Here is a 25,302-nt window from a genome sequence, read left to right as displayed (position 1 = left end):
ATTACTAATTAAATACAAATATACTATACCTTTAAATTATTCGTTTAAATCTTAATATTAAAATAACTATTTATATACATAGTAAAATGAATATTCAATATATCTATTATTATCTATATTTTTCCATATCTTTATATAAAGCCAGACATATCCAGCAAACACTCGTCAGTTCCACCACCAAACTCAAATTTCCTCTCCCTCCTCCATCATTGTCATCACACCGCCATTTCTACAACACTTCTCAATAGTAACCGCCATTGCATTAATTATTATTACTTTTGTATCGATGGGTAATAAGGAGTGTCCAAATGGCGTGGCGATTCCGCCGCCGCAACCGTTTATGAAGTCGTTGAAGTACTCGTTGAAGGAGACGTTCTTCCCGGATGACCCGCTGAGGCAGTTCAAGAACCAGGCGGCGTCAAGGAAGGTGGTGCTGACACTGCAGTACTTCTTGCCGATATGCGAATGGGGACCACGGTACACCCTCAGGTTCTTGAAATCGGACGTTATTGCTGGCATCACCATCGCCAGTTTGGCCATTCCTCAAGGCATCAGTTATGCTAAGCTCGCCAACCTCCCTCCCATTCTTGGACTTTGTGAGTATACTTTTATACACACTAGAAACGTAAAATTCATAACTGAAACTAATTCGATCAAAATTTAGTCAAATTTATTAAATTATTTAATAATTTTAAATTATTAATTTTACGTAAAATTAATTGTACTAACTCAATATTCCTTATTTTTATAATACACAAATATTAACACGGACATATAATAATACAAAATACATAAATTTTAAAATTATATAAAGTACAAAAAATCACAATATATATAAAATATAAAATATTTTTTATATAAATTATAATAATATTTTATTTATTTTTAATAATTTTTTATTTATATAAAATATTTAAAATATTTTTAATAATATATTTTATTTTTTAAATTTATTTTAATATATATATTAAAAATAAAATTAAATATACCGACTTATGATAATAATTAAAAATATTTAAATATGTTTGGAAAATATTTTTTATTTTTTATTAAGTATAATTATATTAAATATTTTGATGAAATATATTAAATTATCTATTTTCATGGCATAAAATATTATCTGCCTAATAAATGAATGACTTGTAAACAAAAAAGTTAATAAAAAAATTTAGAGGTTAATAATTTCAATTTATTTTGTTAATATTTGTAATGAATAGTTTAATATTTTTAGTTAATAATTTAAATATTATTGATTAATTAGTTGATAAAAATAATAAATTGTTTTGTAGTAATTAATAGTATTGAAATTAAAAGAAAGTCCGAGGATGAGTTGCGCAATAAGATAAGTTGATGATGATTTGAAGTGTATAATGATGATGTTGCAGATTCGAGCTTTATACCGCCATTGATATATGCAATGATGGGAAGCTCAAGGGATTTGGCGGTGGGAACGGTGGCGGTTGGATCACTTCTGATGGCGTCGATGTTGGGTAAGGAGGTTAATTACATCCATAACCCGCAGCTCTATCTACACCTCGCTTTCACTGCTACTTTCTTCGCTGGTGTCTTCCAAGCTTCACTCGGTCTCTTTAGGTACGAACAGTAATTAATTATAGGTGAAAAATTCACGTAACAATTTTAATTATCAACTTCATATGAAAATAACTTTAGGTGAATCTTTATTTTAATTATATATTAATAATAGCATAATAATGCAACATGGATTAGTCTAATAATTTGATATAAGACATTCCATAGTTCCATATGCTTAAAGTGTTAACTCATGTCTTATGCTAATGTGTTGGAGAAAGCATTATTATGTTGTGTGCAATGATATGAGAGAGAAAAGAATTAACAAGTAGCGAATGATAAAATAATAGGTTAGGGTTCATAGTGGACTTTCTGTCACATGCAAGCATAGTAGGGTTCATGGGAGGAGCAGCAACAGTGGTATGCCTGCAGCAGTTGAAATCAATTCTGGGATTGGAGCGATTCACACACCATGCTGATCTTCTCTCCGTCATGCGTTCTGTTTTCTCCCAAACTCACCACGTAATTAATAATTATCATTCTATCTTCAATTATATATTTTATTATTGTTTTTCTAACATATATAGAACGAAGAAGTTATTACCATTTTTTATTCCTAAAATATTTCTTATCATTTATATATTCATAAAACATAGCTTTTGGTATTATTTTTAAGACTTGGCTTGAGCCTAAAATATTTTGAATAAATAAAAATATAAAATACCAATCATTTCAACTATTCATAATTTATTATCATTTTATACATAAATTAATCAATAATATTTAAAATTGTACACTTTAGTATAATTGCTTTAATTAATTCATATTTTTGTTTATAATTATTATACTGCAGTGGAGGTGGGAAAGCGCAGTGTTAGGATGCTGCTTCATATTCTTTCTTCTCATCACTAGATACTTCGTAAGTGATGCCTAACCCATACCTTTAATAATTTACTTTTTTTTTTATATATATATGGCATATTCATGTACCACGTTTCATATTTTTTTAAGGCTACAACGCTAACTAATAAAACAATACAAAAATAAGAAATTATATCCATACCAAATATGAAGGGATAAGATGCAGCTTGTCACACTTCTTATATATTCTCTGCCCTTATAAATTATTTTTCGATGCCCCATATTTTGGGGAATAATGCTATTTAATTTCTAGAATCGGTATGTTTATCAATAATAATAATCTCCTAACTGAGTTAATTACTAATACTTTTTCCCTATTTGCGCAATTAGATATCCAATTCTTTCGTGATTCTTCCAACACCAACCATGCATCAAAAAGCATAGTATAGCAATATTTATATACAATTGATACTATTCCATAGAAAATGAAAAACAAAAAATTGAAGTGAAATCAATAATTGGATCGATTATTGTATTATAAATGTGAGATTTTTTTTTTTAAATTAGTATAGTTTTAAAATAAGTTATACCCACTCTATTCTAATAAATAAATAATTCTTTAGTACATGAGAAATAATATGTAGTTGGCATGAGTTGATGAAAAAGCAATTGTTAATTAATTAGCATAGTTAGCTTTATTTTCTTAAAGTTAAATTAACAAATATATTTATAATTTGTTATTAGAATTAAATAAACGAAACTTAAAATACATGTCATTAGATTAAATATTTTAATAGTTAAAAATATAAATTAATAAATAATAAATAATATTTAAACTCTTGGTATCTACTTATCAAATCTAACCATACTAATATATTAAAAGTAATACTAAATTACTGTGATGATATCTAGCTAAGAATTTTATTTTGTGTTGATGTAGTACTATATCCTAGGAAGTGATTATGATTATGATGAACATTATGTGAATGTGATGGGATGCAGAGCAAACAAAAACCGAAGCTGTTTTGGGTGTCAGCAATGGCGCCATTGACATCTGTAATTTTGGGAAGTCTCCTTGTCTATTTCACCCACGCCGAGAAGCACGGCGTTCAAGTGGTTAGCATTATTCCCACTTTTTTTGTCCTCTTTATTTTTTTCATTGATAAAAATTCAGATACAGTTATTTTCGTGTAAAATTAATAGTAGTTAAGAGTCGTTAAATAATTTGATAGGTTTAACTAAATTATTATTTAACAACTTTCGACTATTAACTTTACGTGAAATCTTATTTATTTAAAGATTTATCCAAAGTATTATTAATAAAAAAACATAAATTTATGAAATAAAGAATTAATTTAGTTGTAACGGTGATTGGATCAGATAGGAGAATTGAAGAAGGGGCTAAATCCAGCATCGGTGACAGATTTGGTATTTGTGTCGCCTTATATGAACACTGCCATCAAAACTGGCATTATCATCGGCATTATAGCCCTTGCGGTAAGTATCTCTCTAAATCAAAATCAAAATCAAAATCAATTTCATTTTTCCTTTGAAACCTGGCAACCTTGTTAAATCTTACACTTGTTTGGTCCATTAAATCTCACTTGACCTAAACATTTCAACGCACTAAATAATTTTCTCATCTCTAATCAATGCCTAACCTTTGTCAAATAAGAAATTAAATACATATCATATGAGTAGGTAAATTAATCTAACAATTAACATCATACCTAATCGCCATTAAACCCAAAAAGAGAATAAAAAGAAAAATAGCGACACTAACTGGATATGGGCTTTGGAGTTGTTGGACTGAGTTCTTTGTACCTAAATACCTAATGGAGATGTTCAAAAATTATTCTCAACCAAAAAATGATAGTCAACATTCGGCCCATGACCAAAAAATAGGCCCAACACAAATGCTAATTGGTTAAGTACAGAAGGTTTGATCAACTAAGTGTTTTAATTCGCGCCCAGTCCAAAAAAAAAGAGTGTTTTAATTCGCGATAAATTAGTCCTTGACATCAGATTAGGGATATCGTGGACAAAAAAAAACTAATTACTTATTTGGATGCCATTAAATTAATAAAAAAAAATTTAATGATTTTTTTAATGTATTTGACAAATTTTTAATAGTAAAATAGTGGGAAGAGAATTTAAACGGTTATCTCCTATGTGGATAGTGGGAGATAAAACGAGAGATAATGTTTCAATTCTCTTCCCACTATCCCCTCAACTTTTTGTGTTTATTTATTGCACGCCAAAAGTTTGGATTATTGATATTGTTAATATTTTTTATTATTTTTAATTTAAAAAAAAAATACATGTATCTCGTTTACACTATAAACGAGATATGTGTATATCTCGTCTACACGGGTCGCGTCCAATTGTTTATCTCGTTTATAGTAAACATGTAAAATTATCTCGTTTATAGTGTAAACGAGATAAGAGAGGGGTATTTATTTTAGTAAATATTTTAAAAAATATTTATTTTAATAATTATTATATTTATTTAATTTATAAAAATAAAAAATTCATAAAAACACTAGAAAATCATAAAAATATATTTTTGAGAAACTACAATGTATATCTTTTTTTTAAAAGCTATTTTTTCTTAAAAAAAACATGTTTTTCACATCATAAATGAATAAAAAAGTATTTTTATCTTATTTTATTCAAACATAATTGATAAATAAAAATATACTTTTATATAAGATATCTAAACATAAAATCACTTTTACTTTTATAAAAGATCTTTTAAAAAAAATCATTACAAAAAATCTTTTTTAAAAATAGCGTCCAAACACACCCTAAGTATTTTGTTAACTATTAGCCTAATAAATGAGAAAATGAGCGCAATAGTAGATTCTTATTTAGGGCTTATTTGGGTGAACATTTAAGAAAATATTTTTTTTTAGTTATATTTTTTTAAAAGATCTTATAGAGAAATAAAAATAATTTTATGTTTGGATATGTCATGTAAAAAGGTCTTTTTATCTATCAATTATGTTTGTGTATAACAATATAAAAGTACTTTTTAAAAAAATATGTAAATTACAGCTTCTCAAAAAGATATTTTTTTTTATTTTACTAGTGTTTTTACTTTTATTACTAAAAATTTGTCAAACACATTAAAAAATAAAAAAAATCTTTTTTTTATTAAAAAAATATTTTTTTTAACAAAATAATGATGCCCAAACATGCACTTATACTAATCTAGCTTGTGATGTAGATGACATAAACAATGCAAGGTCCTTACTCTTGAGTACTGACTTGTGCAGGAAGGAATAGCAGTTGGAAGAAGCTTTGCAATGTTTAAGAATTACCATATTGATGGCAACAAAGAGATGATAGCTATTGGCACCATGAACATTATTGGTTCTTTCACCTCTTGCTACCTTGCAACTGGTACTACTTAGTACTTAGCTTCTTTCATTAGTAACATAAATGTGTTATTAAAATTATTAAAAATTAAGTAGGTCTAACTTATCCTAAAAGCTAACTTAAGAAATTGTGAGATATATTTTCAAAATATGTGAAATTAGTTTTCAGACTTTCATTTTTACACAATACCAGACTTTAAAAATAAATGCATGTTTGTTGTTTCAGGACCATTTTCGCGTTCGGCTGTAAACTACAATGCTGGGTGCAAGACTGCAGCATCAAACATAGTAATGGCAATAGCAGTGATGTTGACATTGTTATTCCTAACACCATTGTTCCATTACACTCCCCTTGTGGTACTATCTGCCATCATAGTATCTGCAATGCTCGGCCTCATAGATTATGAAGCAGCAATCCACCTCTGGAAAATCGACAAATTCGATTTCTTAGTCTGCATTAGTGCATATATTGGTGTCGTCTTTGGCAGTGTCGAAATTGGTTTAGTAATAGCAGTAAGTATCACTCTCTTGATTGTTTAATCATAGTCACTTGTATAATATAAAGTTTAATAACATGAATATGTGATTTTGCAGGTAGCAATATCTGTACTTCGTGTACTGTTATTTGTTGCAAGGCCAAGGACATTTGTTTTAGGTAACATTCCAAATACTGGAGCATATAGAAATGTGGAACAATATCCCAATGCAAAACACATTCCTGGAATGCTAATTCTTGAAATTGATGCACCAATTTACTTTACCAATGCAAGCTATTTAAGAGAGAGGTAAGAACTAAGAAGGCAGTCCTAGTTGTTTCTATTTTACTCTACATGCAAATTTAGTACTGGAAACTAATTAACTGAAGAATTTAATTTGTGATCATAGGATCACAAGGTGGATTGATGAAGAGGAGGACAGAATCAAAGCTTCAGGACTGAACAGTTTGCAGTATGTGATATTGGATATGACTGGTAAGTTAATTATTATATATGAAGCAACTAATTAAGAATATTTGTTACTCAGGATTTTGAGTCTAATTTGTAGTGTTAATTTTATTTGCAGCTGTTGCAAACATTGACACAAGTGGAATAAGTATGTTTGAAGAGGTCAAAAAGATTGTTGAGAGAAGAGGACTACAAGTAAATTATTCTCCTCTTATGTCTTATGTTGCAACATTTTGTTTTACAGAGAAATGATTTATTATCCTCTTAACTAGTATTCTTAAACATTTTGTTTTGCTCCTTTTCTTTGTGAATAGCTGGTTCTGGTGAATCCTGGGAGCGAGGTGATGAAGAAACTGCATAAAGCAAAGTTCCTTGATGAAATAGGGCAGAGGTGGGTGTACCTAACAGTTGAAGAGGCTGTTGCAGCATGCAACTTCATGCTCCATACATATCAACCAAACCCCAAGAAAGATGAATCAGGAGGAGGATGGAACAATGTCTGATTCAAATGTAATTAAACACTGATCTTGATCATGTATAAGCCAAAAATTTTGAATCACAGCCAAGTTATCATAACTGTGTGACATGATGGAGATAGTGAAAATCATACTTAGAGGGCATCATAGTAAAGACTATAGAGGAAGATGCTAAGTGTATTTTAATAATTTGTCTAAGTTTGTGAGGCCCCAGTTGGAAGTTAACTAAAGAAGTTTCCAACAGAGGGTATATAGTCTATGTACTGAGTTTGATAATCAATGGAATTGACATGAAAGTAGGTGTAGTAGAGTTGAAAAGAAATGAAATGTTCTCTATGAAATGAATAATGTATATAGTTTAATAAATCTTAACCAAGAAGCCCAGCTATTCTTCTTGAATATTTAGTCAAGAATTTGACACACTATACATGAGAAGAGTTTTGTTGCCAAACATTTATCTCCTTATATTCATCATTTTTATATTGATGTGGTTAGAAGTTTATAATCCATTCAAAATACCCAAGCTCCTCTTCTCAAGTGTTCAATAAAGATCCCACTAGAAAGACAATAAAATATGCATACAATGCCTACAATGGGTTCTTTATTAGACCCAAATTGAAATTAAATCTAAAAATTAACCCTAATTTTATTATGGCTGTTTACTTTAACACACCATCAGGTTTTTGTTATTTTCACTTTTTCCCCAAATCCTCAATCCCTTTTGTTACGTTATTTCTCCTCCCCTCACTCAAACCCTCCCAATTCGTTGAAGAGCCCCTTGACGGCGCTAGAACCATGAGCCCCGCAACCTGCAACCGAGGAAGGTCATAGGTGAACGCAAGCGACCTGTGCGTTGTCCTCAAGCTCGGCGCCGTTGCTGAACATCCGGCCGTCACTGCAACCCAGTTGCCGGGCGAGACGCCGCCGATCAGAACTGTCGTCAGGGTATTGGATGTTTGGTGTTCATGATAGATTTTTGGTGTTCATGATAGATTTTTTTTGCCCTTTTAATTGGATGAAAACTGTAGTAGGTAATCAGATTGTTGGTTTTCACATTCACATGTATCCATGCTTGATTATAGTTTTTATTTTATTTAGATATGCTTATTATATGGTCCACTGGAGGATTGAATCGGAAGTTGTTTTTTTTTTTTTGTTAATTCTTTCATAGTTTGTATTTTTTTTTTATAAAATAATACATGTATGATACGAATACTGGCTTCTGATATGAGATCAAATACTAGTTTTAAGTGATATAAGTACTACTTACCAGTTACCATAGACATCATCCAATATTAAACAGTACAAGGTAGTGAGGTCAATATTAATGCACTAATCTCCAAAAATGAATAAATATTGCTGAAGGAAGTGCCTAATAGATGGTTACGTGAGCAATATTTTTTTAAGAATTTCAATATGTTTGGCTAAGCAAGTTTCTGCCATTTCCAGGTTTACTATATAATAACAGGTTTAAGTGTTTAACCGTATGGGGTTAGAAAAACTAGATGTTGATGGATTCAGTTTTAATTCTGGACTCAGCAACTCTTAATCCAATTATGGTAGTATATATGTCATTATATTTCGGCTTTATTTGAACATGTAAAGCTTCGAGCCCATTTTGTAATTTTAGAGTTCAGACCATACTTGCACAAATATAACAATAACCCCACTTAACTCAGTTTGCTACCCTTGGTTACGTCACAACGCAAGCCAAAATCTAAGCCATAAAATACCAAGCCTTTTTGCTGTCCTATATTAGTCGAAGTCTAAACGCCTATAAAGCAACACAACAACAAAATATTGACGGGATTAGCCAAATATTGACTGGATTCTTTAAATGTTACATTGTCATGTTATCTATCTTGTTTATTAGTTATTAATTTAAAAACATATTGCAATGTATTGCAGATGTCAGCGGCGTGACATCAGATTGGTTTTTATTTATTTTTTTCTGTGCAATTAGAGGGACGTAACCGTGGATCCTATATAACTATTGTTAAGTTGTTGTGATCGTGTTTTTTTGGATTCTCTTAGGCATAATGATTGAAAGTGAAAGTTACCATCTAGAGAGTTACTATTATGACATTTTTTAATTATGAATGTATTCAAAGATATATGTTTTTCATTTTCCTATTTTGAATGAGTTGAATTGGTGAAGCATTTTTCTCATGATATTTGATCCTGGGGCTAGTTAATTTGATTCATTTTGAACAGATGCAACAGTGAACTAATGGATGAATGTGAAACCTAACAATCTCTTGGTCTATGATAATGAACATTCGGTTATATGTGAAAAATGAACATCCAAAATCAAGCAAAAATAAACATCCAGATTGACTGAAAATACCGTAGCATTATTTTTTTCCTATCACGACCAGATACCCACTAAATTAACATGTTAATGAAAAAGCTTTTGCAAACCACAATAGTCAGTTAAATCATAAATAACATTCATCACATAAAAATAGGGAGCCAATAATAACCATCCGCATTCACAAGTAAATTGAACATTCGATCGTCTACAGAAATGAACATCTCACGTGTCTGTTTGAAGATAACCATGTAGCCAAAATTCATCTCTTCACTTCCAACTTCAGTAACATCCAATAGTGGCATGACCTATAATCACGAAATAAACACCCAAATTAAATCATGAAAACTATTTAGATAAACAATTAATAAATGAGATGCAAAAAAATTCTCTCTAAATTCCATAGAGAAAGATACACAAATATAACTGAACCACATCATCCTACCCATATTAACTTGAAAAAAAATGCATCAACATCATCTATTGATAGTAATTAAATTACTTATTTTATTTTACCTATTATATAAGCATTTTAACTACCTCTATTCTCTGTGCTACATCACACTGTGTACCATCGATATCAAAAGGCAACACATACAACCATCATGCACTTATTTCATTACTCAGTTGTATCGTTAAGCATAGGCTATCTATCATATATACTCATACATATATTCCTAATCTAAACATACATGCTTCTTTTTATTCTATTTAATTTACATTTTAAGCAAAACTCTTAACAATAATAATGCAGTTAGTTCTATTTTATATTATTTAAAAATATACTACACTAATAAGATTCATGCAGGTCTCTAGGCATTAAGCATATCATGGGTGATTACTTATCAACTAGCCACTTAGAGTATATATTTCCAATTGTGAAGTGAGTTGTGACCAAATTTATTTGTGCATGCATGGCATGGAGGCATAAGGATAGGAATTTAAAATAATCTAATGGCAACCATGTGGAATGTTTAAAACATACATGAATAGGTAGTTTCATTCAATTCACTTAACTAAACATGATATGCACTTCTTAAATTACACTAATCAAATGACCAAATTTAAAATTTTAAACCAATTTGGTGTTTAAACAAAACTAATAATTAAGTGCCATGTCAAAATTCAATCTAAACATCATTAAAAATAGCATAACATTACACAATTCTGAATTATAATGCCTAAAGATAACAAAATTTAAGACAAATGCTGGCCAAACATAAGAATTAAACAAAAAATTTCACTCAGGCATTTCATCGAGCATATGGTGTGCACAATATGTAAACAGGGATTTTAAGCTTAATTTAAGCAGCAATCAATCTAGAAACCAGCCATCAAACATTTTGGAATAAAAAAAGTATCAATCCATTAATCTAAACCTAATCTAAACACTAAAAGCAGAATTAAAAATTAGTTCAAATAAATAAACGAAAGAACACGGATAGGAGGAAGCATGAAACCTGCGTTGGTAAAAGGGGAAAAATGAAAAGAGAGAGGTAGCAGAGGCAATGTTACAGTGGCACAGAGCTCAGCCGCTACTGGATTGCACTGAGGTTGGGCTTTGCACAGAGACCAAGGGTAACGTATAGGGACTGAGGAGAAATGGAGAAAGAGGGAAGAAAAAGAGAAGCGAGGGAAGAGAGAGGGGGTAGGCGACGGTGGTTGTCGGTGGTGATGGCGGTGGTATCGGACGGAAGACTGAAGCGGTGAGATTCTCGGATTAATCGAGAGAATGGAAGTCACGCTGTCTTGAAGGATAGAATTTGTTGTTCGATTCCGGATAATCCTAATTTGTTTTAAATTTTAAATTAGAAAGAAATCAAAATTAATTAATTACCCATAATTTAATTTTAATTTCAATTAAACTCCATTGTATTGTATGTATTGTACAATAAGAATATTGTCTCCCTATACTTTCCCGTTCAATAATATGTATCCTTAAATCCAATTGCTTAAATTCTTAATAACAAGGTACTTATAATAATGAGAACTCCATAAAAAAAAGAAAATAATAATAATAATAATAATAATAATTTATTATAAACTTTCTTCTAATCTAGTGTTTAGGTATTTTCTAATTTTAAGTTGTTATAATTTAGAAATTTCAAGCTACAATAATACCATATTTGGTTAACTTTTTTAATAAGTTTTTCAATATAAATTTAGAAAAACCACATATTTTGGTAATTATATATACTATAGTTCTTAAAAAGTATAATCGATATTAATTTTCACTTTGTCAACTTTGGATTTTGGCACACTTCATATTTTAATATTTTGTTTTATTATTTTACTCTTAAATGAATATTAGAGTCAATAGATATTCCACTTCAAAGTACAAATAAGGCATCTCAGTTAAGTTGAAAATGCATTGAAATTTATAAAAATTTTGAAAACATTCTTTTCCTTTTTTGAAAAAGAAAAAAAATTAAAAGCTTAACCCCAAAGATAGTGTGAGGTAGCTTGAATTTGACTTCACTTTACTGGTGGTGCTGGTGTTTGCTTTGTTGAAACTTGAATCAATGGCACCGCTGCAGAAGAAATCGAGCAAGACGAAAAGGAAGAAGAAGAAGACTAAGAAATTCAAGAAGCGCAGCAGTAAAGAGGTCACCCTTGTCCCCGTTGAGCCCCGAACCGGCGAAACCGATTGGTGGGACTCTTTCTGGCACAAAAATTCCACTGCTCCAGGTACCCCCATTATTCTCCTCTTTCAAAGTTTCAAACTTTTATATCCATTCTTCCTTTTAATGCAGGTGTTTCTGTACTGTTATCACTTTCTGTTGTCAATTGTCAACATCTCTCAAATTTTATGTCTAGTTGGTAAAGTAAAAAGGGGAAAAGAAAGGATTTTTCAAATTGGGTATCTGGTATTATTAGCTTCTCCGGTTCCTTGTGTTTGATTTGATTGTCTTATGGATATGGTTGATGAATAATGCAATTGTTAACTTGCAGGGTACAGTGTACCTACTGATGAGGCAGAAGGGTTTAAGTATTTCTTTAGGATGTCACAGAGTACTTTTGAGTACATATGTTCTCTTGTTAGGGAGGATCTCATATCTAGGCCTCCATCTGGCCTAATCAACATTGAGGGAAGGCTTCTCAGTGTTGAGAAGCAGGTTGCCATTGCCCTTAGAAGGCTGGCATCTGGCGAGTCTCAGGTTTTAGTTGGAGCCGCCTTCGGTGTTGGCCAATCGACTGTCTCTCAGGTCACTTGGAGGTTCATTGAGGCACTGGAGGAACGTGCCAGGCACCATCTCAATTGGCCTGATTTCGACAGGATGCAAGAGATCAAGCATGGTTTCGAAGTGTCCTACGGGCTGCCTAATTGCTGTGGAGCTGTTGACGCGACACACGTCATGATGACCCTTCCGGCGGTGCAGACCTCGGATGACTGGTGTGATCAGGAGAAGAATTACAGCATGTTGTTGCAGGGGATTGTGGATCACGAGATGAGGTTCATTGATATGGTCACTGGTTTGCCTGGGGGCATGACATATTCCAGATTGTTGAAGTGTTCGACGATTTTCAAACTCACCGAGAATGGGGATCGTTTGAATGGAAATGTAAGGACTTTAGGTGGAGGGGATGTGATAAGAGAGTATATAGTGGGTGGCCACAGTTATCCTCTTCTTCCATGGCTTATGACTCCTTATGAAGGGAATAGCATATCAAGTGCACAGTCCATTTTTAATCATAAACATGGGCCTGTAAGGTTTCTTGCAGTGAGAGCATTATCACTGTTAAAGGGAAGTTGGAGAATCCTCAGTAAGGTTATGTGGAGACCTGATAAAAGGAAACTACCAAGCATTATCTTGACATGTTGTTTGCTTCATAACATTATCATTGATTGTGAAGACACCTTGCATCCAGATGTTGCCTTGTCGGGTCATCATGATTCGGGATATCGTGAACAGCATTGCAAGCAAGTTGATCCAGCAGGGAAGGCCATGAGAGAAAATTTGTGCAAGCATTTACAACATGCTAAGCAGTTACATGTCCATGGTAGTTCTGATGTTTTGTGAATCTGATCTAAAATGACTTTTGGTGTCAGCATTCTGATGCAGAACTTAGAACTGAGTTGTTTCGGAGTTGAGTTTAGCATAAGTTTCTTAATCTCCTTGTATTTTGTGAATGTAATTTTAGGTTTGTTACTTTTGTGGATAACTTATTGCAAGAAATATTTCTGATCATAATTCAAGAGGATTAGAGGCACACCCTCTCCATTCTTGTTGCATTTTATGCTGATGGAAAGATTCTTTAAAGCACAAATAAAACGAAGAAAAAGAAGGGCAATAAAATCATGTGACTCTCAATAGTAAAGATAGCACATTTTGAGATTAAATAGATAAATGTTCAATTGTTCATTTGATAGTTTCTTGTTCTGATTCTTAGCAAGTCTTTTTTGTCAATGTCATTGTCACCTACTAGCAAACCCCAAAAGTGATAGCCATGATATGGACCGCACTTCTAACCAAGAAAAAAAATAAAAGATGAAGATCACTCGGAAAATGAAATGGTGAAAGTTTCATCCTACTCTTCTTCAGAGTGAACTTGACATAACATGTACATCAGGGAAAGGTTCAGTGTCATCTCTAGGCTACAAAGAAAAACTTAGAAACAGGAAAGTTAATCTTTTTAAGTAACTAATGTACTGAACTGTGCTTAAAATTAAGCTGAATCAATCTCCCTTAGTAGGAGGTTGTATGCATGCACAGAAGTGCGCTTTCTTCTTCTTCCTCAACTGGTACTTCATTCTTGTCTGACCATAGAGATAATCTCGCAAAAGGACTCTCGAATTTGGATCATCAACCACTGTCTTCCCCCTGGCTTGTTTTTCTTCGTTCAACTTCAGCAGCAAAAATTGCAGTCTTTGCACCTCCAACTGCAGCCGTCCTATCTTTTCAGATCCTCTCCGAGCCCGTGCCGAAATTCTCATCCTTCTGACACCACCACTCTCATCTGAATCTGTTGAGGACCTCCCAGCAGAGGACAAGGCACCACCTTGGACACTCTTGACCAACTTGTGGTTGGCATCAAATAGCTTTGTGATGGACTCCTGAGCAGCTTCTAGCTGCTCTTTCACATTGTCATACTCAACATCTTTTCCTCTTGTGCTCTTCTCACTAATTTCAATCCTCTTGATCAAATCTTGTACAGTAATTTCAAGATTTGTCAACTTCTGAGCATCAGAATCAAGTTTTTCTAAAACCTTTCTCCTGTTTCCTTCTTCACGTGACTGTGTTGAACTTCTTGGGACCTCTACTTTGTCCACACTCAATTCCTTCTCAGTGAAGAAATGTGCTGAAGGATATCTGTTTTTCAGTTCCTTGATTGATCCCTGGCGACGGTAGCCAGCAGGTGCAGCGGCCATCCTCTGAGAGTTGCTGACTTTCAGGCCAATTGTGCCATCCCTGTTAGCAGTTTCCCACAACTCCAGCAACTGATCATCCGATTCAAGAGTTCCTCTCCTACTTACACCAAAAGATGAACATTCAGCCATTTGATCAAGCATGATGTCTTTCGGCAGACACTCAATCTCTGTTATGGGGATATCTGGCACTGACTTCCCTGTCTTATGTTCGCGAAAGGATCCACCCCGGCGCTCCTTTGCTTCATCCATCTGAACAGCATGCCAATTTGGTTGAATATTCACTTGGCGCCTGCTGATTCCAGGTTTTAACTCTTGAATCTCTCTCATTTCAGTCTTGGGATTGAAGCTTTCATTCATCTGTTTAACAGCCCCTTCAATTGCATTGATCCTTTTCTGCATGTCTTGGAAATCTGGAAGTGATGGTGCAGTAGCATCCTGATAAACACCAGTTTTCCGACCACTAGTGCACTTCTGATTTACCAAATTCTGAACCTGGAAATGATCATTTAAACAATATATTGATAAAATATTTCAATATTAACTGGTGCCAAGCTTATCACAAATAATCAAATAACCAGCCATTAGGATAAAATGAGATTTAATGGATATCTAAATTATGGTCTAGAGACTCAATTGGTTTATTTTACTAAATAATATATTCGGAACTTGAAAAAAATGAGAATCAATAAAATAAAGAGATTTATGCTGATTAATACCTTTGATTGTTTGTAGTCAATAGATTTTGCAGGTAAGAGAGTGTGCATCTCCAGGGATGTTATGCAATCATTCAAAGCACTGACAGCAGGAACATAAGCAGCCAACTGACGCTGTAGTCTTCCATTTTCGCCTTCTAACTCATTAACTTTTTCTTTCAGGCTTTCACTTTCCATACCCTTGAAGTTGCTTCTGCGTTCAAGATTCTGACATGCTTCAGCTAGCTCATGGACCTTCCCTTCAAGTAACGCCTCGTTGACAGCAGAAATTTGTAGTCCGGAAAAAAGGGAGGCAGCATGAGTTTCCCATTGCTGTATCTCCCTTGTTCCTTTTTGTAGTTCATAACTGAGCTCCTCCTCCCTAAGTTTAGTTTTCCTAAGTTCTTGCTGCAGATGCCTCATTTCAGCCTCCAACTTCTGATTCACTTCACAAAGGCATCCAAGCTCTTGATCTTGGCGATCCTTCTCCGACGACAATTCCAAAATTTGGCTAGCTTGGTGTTCAAGTAATCGCCTGGCCTCATCATACTTGATCTTAAGATGTTCCACCATTCTCTGCAATTCTGTTTTCTCATCGCGTAAAGCACTAAACATCTCTGCGGCTTTCAGAATCTCTTTTTCCTTCTGAGACAACAATTGCTTTCCAATTCTAACCTGAGAATTTAGTTGATCATTGACAGATTCAACTAGTTGTAGTTCAATTTTTGACACCACAAATGACTCTTTCAGATGTGAATTTCCAATCTTCGGATCTTCCATTTCAGATGCCATTGTTTTCAATCTCTCCTCAAGGTTGGTATTTACCGAACATAGTCTTTCAAGATCTTCACTCAGCTCCTTAAGTGCTAGGAGTTTTTCAAAGATGATGTTCTGATAAATCAGAGAAAGATTAGATTGAGCTACTGTCTCATGAATCATTGCGCAGATTTCTTCTTCCAAGTTACTTTTCTCTTCCGCCAGATCTAGAAATCTTCTCAACAGAGTACTTTTCTCCTCAGATGTTTTGCAACTTTCTTCTTGTATGTTCTTGTGAGCCTCTTCCAATTCTGACAGCTGTTTGCATAGATTCTCAATTTCAGTCGCCATCACTTTCATTTTCTGTTCTCCCCTTCTTATTGTCAACTTCAAGTCCTCATTCTTCTCCAGTATATTTTTGACATCCGTTTGCAGTGCCAAGAACTCCTTAGACTGGGTCCTCAACTCCTCATCAAGGGTATCCCTTTCTGTCACAAGATTTTCTGCTTTTGATTTCAATTGCCTGAGGAATGTGACAAGAACTGAATTCTCAATGGCCCTTTTCTCACTTTCGTTGCAAGCTGTGAAGAAACAATCTTGTGTCTCCTCAAGTTTGCTATGTATATGGTTCAGAAGCTCCTGATTTTCAATAATATCTTCACACATGTTCTCACTGTTAATGTCAAGAGTTTTCGATATCTGAAGCAGCCCGATCCTTAGTATTTTAATTTTCTCTGACATGGAGTTCTCATCAACCTGCTTTTGAACATTGTCATTCTCCACTTTCGATATCAATCTATCAGACATTTTGGATGCCTCCAAGAGTCTCTGACTCTCTACTAGCAGTGAAAAATTCTTTTGCTCCAGATCCATGATGCTTTTCTGCAAGATGAAAATTTCCATTTGAGCATGGACAGCCCTTTCTACTTCCTTGTCATATTCCCCTTTCCAGTGATTGGCATCTTCTTGGAGAATATGAATCATGAATTCCTTCTCAGCCAAATTATCTTCATTCAACTGCACAACTCGAGAATTCTCTTCTCTTTCAGCATATAAGGAAACCAGCAGCTCTTCAACCTTTTGAAGTGCGGACTCCCTTTCCAACTTTAGATCCAGATGCTTCAGTTCAAGTTCGGTGCATTGTTTCTCGAGATCTTCTAGTGTTTGATGAGCCACTGTCAATTGTGAAATCAAGGATTCTTTTTCAGAGGAGAGACTGGACTTTTCATGATCAAGTGACTGGCAAGAGTCTTCTAAGATCTTTGACTTTACCCTTAATCCTTCTAGCTCAGCATTCACATCACATAGTGAACTTTCTAAAAGCTTGTTCTTCTCTGAGAGTTTCTCCAGATTTTCAGCTGTGGTTTGTAACTGAGAAAACAAGGTTGCCTTCTCCACAGCGAGAGTGGAATTCTCGGCAAGCAAAGATTGGCAAGTTTCTTCTAATACCTTTACCATTTCTCTGACAGCCTCCAGCTCAGCATTCAAATTTGAAAGAGAAATCTCCATAACAGAATTTTTCTCCAAAAGCTGTTCCATGATTTCCAGTCTTTGCAGAAGAGATGCTTTCTCAACTTGATTTACCTTGCATGCCTCCTTCAGCTTTGAGTTCTCGTCTTGCAATTTCTTTGCGGATGAGGCAAAGTCTTGTGTGTCTAAGCCGGTTGACCTTACATCCTCCATCATGGATTCATGCCTTTTATTCACACCATTAAGCTCCTCTTTGAGACAATAAATTTCCTGTTGAAGAGCATTTCTTTCATCGACTCGCAGTCCAACCTCCTGTTCAAGTTTCTTGATTGTCTCCCTCAAGTTCAATATCTCATCCTCCAAATTCTTTATGGTCAAGGATGAAGACAATTTGACATCATCTAGAATTTTGTTTTCCTCCTTGACCCTGTGAACTTCATCCTCTAAAGCTTGATTTTGGGACTCCATATTATGGACCACGGCTGCAAGAGATCTAAGGTCATCCTGTGATTTAGAATGTAAATTCTGGAGAGTTTGGAAAGCAGTCTCAGCGTCAATAAATCGCAACCGTTCCTCTTGTATGCTAGTCCAAAGTCTACTCAATTCCTTCTGCTTTTCACTAAATTCTTCACATTGGGAACTTATCTTCTGTGTTAATGACTGCAATTCGGATTGCAGAGACAGATTTGATGTTTCCAGGTGAAGACACTTCTGTTCAGAACTTTTTAACTTCTCAGCCTCATCAGCTATCTTCCATTTTAGCTTATACACCTCCTTTTCAGCACATGAGAGTTTATGCTTCAAACTGGAAATTATCTCCAAGCATTGCTCGTATCGAAGGGCTGCATCTTCTTTCTCTTCAGTAAGTTTAGCAATATCCAACTTCAAGGCCTCAACTTCACTTCTAGCTATATTAGCTTCCTCATTCAATCTCCTTGCATTCTCTTCAGCTTCTTCTAATCTCTCCTCCAGTTTTGACAACGAATCCAAGGAGTGGTTATTTCGGGCAACTGCAGCTTCCTTTTCAGCTTCTATTCTAGCAAGGTCATGCTTAAGGGATTCGGTTTCAGTTTCAGCTTTAATAGCGCGATCATTAAGTTCTCTTACATCATCATGAGCAGAAGAGATGCTTAGCTCCAGAGTAGATATTTTCTCCAAGCACTGCTGGTACTGAAAAAGATTGGCTTCTCTTTCTGCCTGCAATACGACAAGGGCTTCCTTCAAGGTCTGGACTTCGGCTTCAGCTTTGCTCGCGCGTTCGTCAAGTCCTTGAGAATTCTCGCTTGCATTAGACACTTCTGATTCCAGATTGGACAATCTCTCCAAACTCTGCTGATACTGAAGCAATCCAGCTTCCTTTTCACTTTCCAATTTAGCAAGAGCTTTCTTTAAGGCCAAAATTTCTGTCTCGGCTTTAGTCATTCGTTCAGACTCGGATAAGCCTTGACTTCCATTGTCATGGCTTCCATTCTTTAACCCATTAGTCTCCTCTGAATCAAGAAAAGTGAGGCCCCTTTTAGCACGCCCTTCCAAATGCTTCACATGACTTGCATCTTCTCCTAACATGATGAGATCATTGAGCTGTTTTAGACCCATTTTGCTTATAGCAGTATCAGGTTCATAATTAGGAGCTCCATGTTGGTCAAATAATCCATGTGAATGGTGAGGCGTCACCGGTGTGTGCGGCTCAGTCTCTGTGGAAGAAACTAAAGGCAAATCATCTGCTGGTACTGGAGGCACTTGATTAGGAAATGCTTCAGCCATGGTACGATGAGCCTGGCGAATTACTCCGGTTGCATGATCATATCTCTCGGCCAATGCCCGGTATGCACGGTAAAACTCTTCAACCAATTTCATAAGCTCCGGCCGTTTCTTATAATACATTTCAGCCCTTCTAGCAAAGGAATCTGCATCCTCTTCAATAAGCTTAATCATTTGCTTCACCTTGACATCCATATCTGTTCATCAAGAGATGATGTGCTTAATTCAAATGTGTTTGAGAACACCATATGGTTATTAATAACAAAATCTCAACCTATTACTTCAAAATTATGTTTTGTAAAGCACGCTACAAATATCAGTAGTTATGCATGATAGGAAAGAATTAAGAACAATAACAAAGGGTGCAAGAGGATGAATCATAACAATGTCAACATCTTTAGCAGAAAGAGATAAAGTATTACCTGTGAGATTTTCTTGGAGCCATTTGGAGTTCTTGGGGCTTATGTGACTGTCCCACCACCATGAATATTTCATCTTAGAGTCAGAATCAGAATGTGACAGAGCCGCAGCCATCACTTAGGGAACCCAGCACTGTGTCTTCTGAGTTCTGATGTTGAAAGAAACAACACATCATCAGTGAAAAACATCAAGAAAGAAAAATCAAAGTAAAACCATAAGCAACTAAATGTGCATTTGACAGCAAATGCAAGCACAGTTACTCAAATTATGGGAAGCAAAATTCTCTCATGGCCACTTGCATTTGCATAGAATCATCGATACAGACATAAAAGAAATGAAAAATCCTCAGTTTCAGATAAACCATAGCCTGGTAGTTGAAGCCTTTGATTCCAAATGTGAATGAAACAAAAGTCTGACAAGTCAGAGCTTGAACTGATCCCAACAAAATAGGAAGAAAAAAGAATAACTAAAATTCATCCAACAAAAAAAATTGTTTATAGAATTTGGCTAGTAAACAAGAACATAAATTAGTGAGACTACTATGCATCAGATTATTCTTTTTTCTTCAAACCACATGATCAATATATCAAACACCAATGAAACACTAAGATCAGTTAAAAGCTAAAATGCTCATAATTCAAGAGAAGAAATCACTCCATGAAGAACTGTAACAATATAACTCCATAATTCAGATAAAAAGAACAAAGAAACTCACCAACAGAAAAAAGAAACTTCAGCTTCCAGTTACCAGAGACAACACAAAAGAAACATTTCTTTGTTATTCAATCCATTGCATGAGTTCAGCCCATGTTGGTTAGATCTCTGTGTTTTCTGTTGTTGCAGTTTAGAATGTTGTGTTTCTCTCTCTTGCTCCTTCTTTGGTTTGCTTTTTATGGAGCATAGGTTGGTAGGAGTGTCCTAAGCATCTCTCATAACTGTTAAAGTGTAAAGCAAACAAAAAACAATACAAAACAAAGTTGGCAGAGACTCCAAAAAGAAAAAGGAATGAAAGAAAAATAGATGTATGAATAAAACCATCAACACAAACATTATATCATACAATTGGTATGCAGAATACTCATGTTTTGATATGTAATTTAGCATCTGATACTCACATTCAATGCCTTAATTTGGTACATTGATTTTGGAAATGAGAGATTGTAGTGGAAATGGAAAGCAATATTTCTGGGATATGATTTTAGATTCTCAACGCTAAGTCTTTTTTTTTTTTTTCGAAGTTAGGAGTGAGACTCGAATACGAAATCTCTAGATGAACATGGAAAGATTATATTTTTTTTAATCAAAAAATAAAGAGATTCAAACTCGTAACTTCTAAGTAAGTAAGAAAAGACTATATCATTTGAGGTATAATTTATTGACGAAAAGATTACGTCATTTGAAGAGTAATTTGTTGGCCTTTTTATTTGATTTTTATTTGAATAATAATAATAATAATAATAAGATAATCAATTTTCGAATAAAAGAGAAGAGTGATTACTAATTAATTAAATTAAATTATGTTAGCCAAAATATTTCATTTTTGTATTTATTTATTTTTATATTTTTAAAGGAAAACTCCATATCCGTGATACAATATTGAATAACACTAAATGTATGTACAACATATAATTACACATAAATTATTAAGGATTTACCTAAAAAGTGATTTAAGAATATTAGTTAAAAAAAATTAAATTAGGAAATTTTTAATTTTTCTAATGTATTACCAATGCAATAAAAATATTTAAAAAATGTTTCTATTAATCTATTTAAATTATCTATTTGTGATATTCTTGGCAAGATCGTATTATTATTATATATGTATAAAATTAAGAGTCAAATTAAATGTACCGAACGTTGTTGCGTATATTTTACGAGGAAATAAATATTACGTTTGGTTAAAGGAGTTAATGCAATGTGAAATCAAATCGTAGTGTCCAATTCTCCATCTACCACCAAATTATCAAATTAATACGTTGACCAGTGACGACTTCTCCGTCAAAATAATAATAATAATAATTATTTATTTATTTACCAGAAAAAATAATAATAGGCTCTTGTTGCCGTTGCTGCAATGGTGAGTCATTGGATGAATACTGAAAACTGAAAAGTGAAAGAAAAGCAAAACACTATACTAATAATAATAATAATAATAATAATAATAATTGTGCCAAAATAATGGTATACACAAAAGAGAAAATGTCATACACGCTCCTACCTGAATCTACCAAAAATATGTAATGACTCTTTCTTTTTGTTTCACTTTTTTTTCTTAGGCAATAATATTGATTGCTTGCTTTAACAACCCTACTTATATATGTACCATACAAATTAAAGCAAAGCTAAATTGCATTTGATTTATATTTATTTCTGAATTATTTTTATGTAACGTTAATAATTAATAATTATGAGATTATTTGATAAATTTGACTAAATTATTATCTAATAATTTTTTATTATTAAAATAATTAATAACAAAGATATCTGTATGTGAATTCTTATCACCTTTATTTTTGTCTTTTTGGTATGAGTAATAGAAATATTTTCGACAATTTAATAACTCGTATTATATATGTAATTATTTTTTAATTCACAGGCTCATTAATTTTCATATGAGAAAGTAACGTGTGTTATTCAACGTTATGATGGTTTGAGGAGATAATACAGTAATGTGACGGCGTTAGTTAGCTGAGTAGGGGCTAGTAATCGGACCGTCCGATTTCTTTGTTAGAGTAGGTGGTGCACAAATCGGACGGTCCGATTTGTGGGTGAGTGAAAATTTCGAGCATAGTAATCGGACCGTCCGATTACATGGTGCTGAGATATTTTTGTTTAGGTTAACTGAAATCGGATGGTCCGATTTGCTGAATGCTAGAAATTCTGAATTTGAAAGTGATGAAATCGGACGGTCCGATTTCAGGGCGTAGTAAAAGTTTACTGTTGGCATGCGGTCGGACCGTCCGATTTATGGTTTTATATATACCTCAACATTACCCGAAGTCTCCATTTTTTGTTAGTCTTTGAAATTTCTCTTCTGAAACCCCTTTAGTTCTTTCTTCTTCTTGTTCATTGTTTCGGCAGCAGCTTTCATGTTTATTGTTTGAAGATCCTATTTGCATCACGTTTGAGAGTATTTTCTGTGAGTACATCATAATGGATGATAGAGTATTGTTAAAGATTTATTATCATGGGCAGATTTTATTACAAACAGCTGAAGGTGTAAAATTTGTGTGTGAAAATCCATTGGATATTATTATTCCATTTACATTGTCATTTGAAGAATTTAAAGGTGTAATTTGTGAGAAGATGGATTCTCAAATATGTAGGAGAATATCGTGCATTTTATACAGGAACCCAGTATCTGTATTTGGTGGGTTCGTTCAGTTTCAAATCAAATATGTAACCGATGAAGCGAGCATGCAAGATATGTTTTCAGTGTACATGGAAACTCGCTCACATATATCATTCATCGAGCTGTATATTGAGTTTGAGCAGTCGGAAACAAACCGGAATATTGAGATGGAAAATTATAATAGTGATAGTGAGGAGGAGTTCGAAAGTAATTATGAATGCCTTGATCCGGGTGGAGATGGAGATCTGGCCGAGGACACTATGCAGGCAAATGTGGCCGATGTGGCAAATGCACTAGTAAACCAGCATCCGTTTGTGGAGCCTACTTTCATGCGCTCACTGGACTTGGAGGCCATGCATACACCGGAATTTCCTGAGTATATGAATGCAGGTATGCAGTTTTGATACAATGTATGATAGAATAATATGACAGATTTATCAGTTAGCATGACGAACAGGCTAGGTTCGGGTCAAATCGGACCGGTTCAAACCAAACCGGACCGGCTCAAACCAAACCGGACCGGTTCGAACCAAGCCGGACCGGTTCGAACCAAACCGATTCCGACATTGGTATATTGATATTGATTGTGTTATTATTTATTTTTTTTGTTCAGCTTAATTTTATTCTTATAATTTAATAATTTGATTTAATTATGACCGGTTCGGTTATGATAACTACGGTAAATAGCGTTTAGTTTTTTGGTTGATTTTTTATTTCTTATGTATTTAACTACTTATTTATATTTATATGACCAATTTATAGTTATTAATTAGAGTACATAATTTTTGGTGTGAATGTAGCAGAGCTTACTGTTGTAGCGGATGGTGAATTTATGGTGGGGATGGAATTCAATTCTAGGGAGGCAGTGATTAAGACGATGAAAGATTATACAATCCGTCGAGGCGTAGATTATCGGGTGTACGAGTCGGAGCCAACAACATTCTATGCTAAATGTACACAGTACGGTTCCGGTTGTGACTGGCTGATCAGGGTGAGTAAAATGTCCCGAAAGTACTGCTGGGAGGTAAGGAGGTACAATGGTAGTCACACGTGTACTCGAGCATGCATTTCTCAAGATCATTCCAAATTGGGTTCCGACACAATTGCAGAAGCAATTAAGCCGTTGGTAGAAGTTGACCCATCTATAAAAGTAAAATCAGTCATTGCGGAGGTACAGTCGAAGTTTAATTACACTGTAAGTTATCGGAAAGCCTGGTTAGCAAAGCAGAAGGCAGTGGAGTCAATTTTCGGCGGGTGGGAAGCTTCGTATGAAGCTTTGCCCATATGGTTTGAGGCCATGTGTCACAAAGAGCCATCAGCGGTCGTTCAAGTGGGCACCTCTAGATTCTCTTGAAATGCGAGATCTGTCAATTGCAAGTGGGCACCTTATGCCCCCCGATACCATTGCATGTAAATATCCAAGGGACTATGTAATGGAACCAGTGGATCAGAAAGAATGTGACTATACCGATTCGTCCATTGCATGACCCAGAATGAATGCACAGCGGACCAATCTTCATTCTTAGGTCCAGTCAACACCTCGCCATGTGCATGTCCTAGGTTCCGCTCTTGCTGATGCACACCCTGACTCAAACCAAACTGTCTCCTCAACTTATCAGATGCATGCCACTCAATGCATTCAAAAGAGATCAGCGGCACGGTTGCACTCCAAATAACCGAGTGGTGGAGGATGTCAGCCGGAATCAGACCCGCCTCAATGCGCTCAACTGCATAAGCCTCCCAAACAAACTGAACACATTGAAGATAACAGAGTATTACACACCAGATAATAATACTTCTAATGAAAAATATAAAGACAACTGAATATCACATACTTGTCATTCCTGCAGATCGTCCAATACCCTCCTATAGTGCGCTAGAGAATGATATCTATAAGCCCGTTCATCACGGTCCCAATTACGCCATCTGACATCAAACAACCCATCATAAACAACTTATGATAAAACTCTCAATTAAA

At 34.3% G+C, this 25,302-nt stretch overlaps 4 protein-coding genes across 4 annotated transcripts; 3 read left to right on the top strand and 1 right to left on the bottom strand.

Moving 5' to 3' along the window:
* The first annotated feature begins 161 nt into the window (after positions 1-161).
* Positions 162-7,563, top strand: LOC130932744 (sulfate transporter 3.1-like). Its single transcript, XM_057862154.1, has 12 exons — positions 162-596; positions 1,386-1,593; positions 1,881-2,052; positions 2,384-2,449; positions 3,394-3,507; positions 3,772-3,888; positions 5,670-5,796; positions 5,998-6,284; positions 6,366-6,556; positions 6,657-6,742; positions 6,834-6,910; positions 7,030-7,563. The coding sequence occupies exons 1-12, from the start codon at positions 287-289 to the stop codon at positions 7,216-7,218; spliced, it is 1,944 nt and encodes a 647-aa protein (XP_057718137.1). The 5' UTR covers positions 162-286; the 3' UTR covers positions 7,219-7,563.
* A 4,327-nt stretch (positions 7,564-11,890) lies between these two features.
* Positions 11,891-13,838, top strand: LOC130933115 (protein ANTAGONIST OF LIKE HETEROCHROMATIN PROTEIN 1). Its single transcript, XM_057862629.1, has 2 exons — positions 11,891-12,190; positions 12,455-13,838. The coding sequence occupies exons 1-2, from the start codon at positions 12,025-12,027 to the stop codon at positions 13,522-13,524; spliced, it is 1,236 nt and encodes a 411-aa protein (XP_057718612.1). The 5' UTR covers positions 11,891-12,024; the 3' UTR covers positions 13,525-13,838.
* Positions 13,839-14,016: 178 nt separating this feature from the next.
* Positions 14,017-21,106, bottom strand: LOC130933114 (protein NETWORKED 1D-like). The gene is made up of 5 exons (XM_057862628.1): positions 21,088-21,106; positions 20,688-20,907; positions 19,975-20,120; positions 15,590-19,749; positions 14,017-15,365 (listed from the first exon to the last, which is right to left on the bottom strand). Exons 3-5 carry the CDS (start codon positions 20,084-20,086, stop codon positions 14,181-14,183), a joined length of 5,457 nt encoding a protein of 1,818 aa, XP_057718611.1. The 5' UTR covers positions 20,087-20,120; positions 20,688-20,907; positions 21,088-21,106; the 3' UTR covers positions 14,017-14,180.
* A 2,019-nt stretch (positions 21,107-23,125) lies between these two features.
* Positions 23,126-24,678, top strand: LOC130933793 (uncharacterized). Its single transcript, XM_057863406.1, has 3 exons — positions 23,126-23,714; positions 23,757-23,846; positions 24,125-24,678. The coding sequence occupies exons 1-3, from the start codon at positions 23,126-23,128 to the stop codon at positions 24,676-24,678; spliced, it is 1,233 nt and encodes a 410-aa protein (XP_057719389.1).
* Positions 24,679-25,302: the final 624 nt, after the last annotated feature.

This window comes from Arachis stenosperma, chromosome 6 (genome assembly GCF_014773155.1).
Source record: "Arachis stenosperma cultivar V10309 chromosome 6, arast.V10309.gnm1.PFL2, whole genome shotgun sequence".
Taxonomy (NCBI): Eukaryota; Viridiplantae; Streptophyta; class Magnoliopsida; order Fabales; family Fabaceae; genus Arachis; species Arachis stenosperma.
This window is presented reverse-complemented; position numbering and strand designations above follow the sequence as displayed.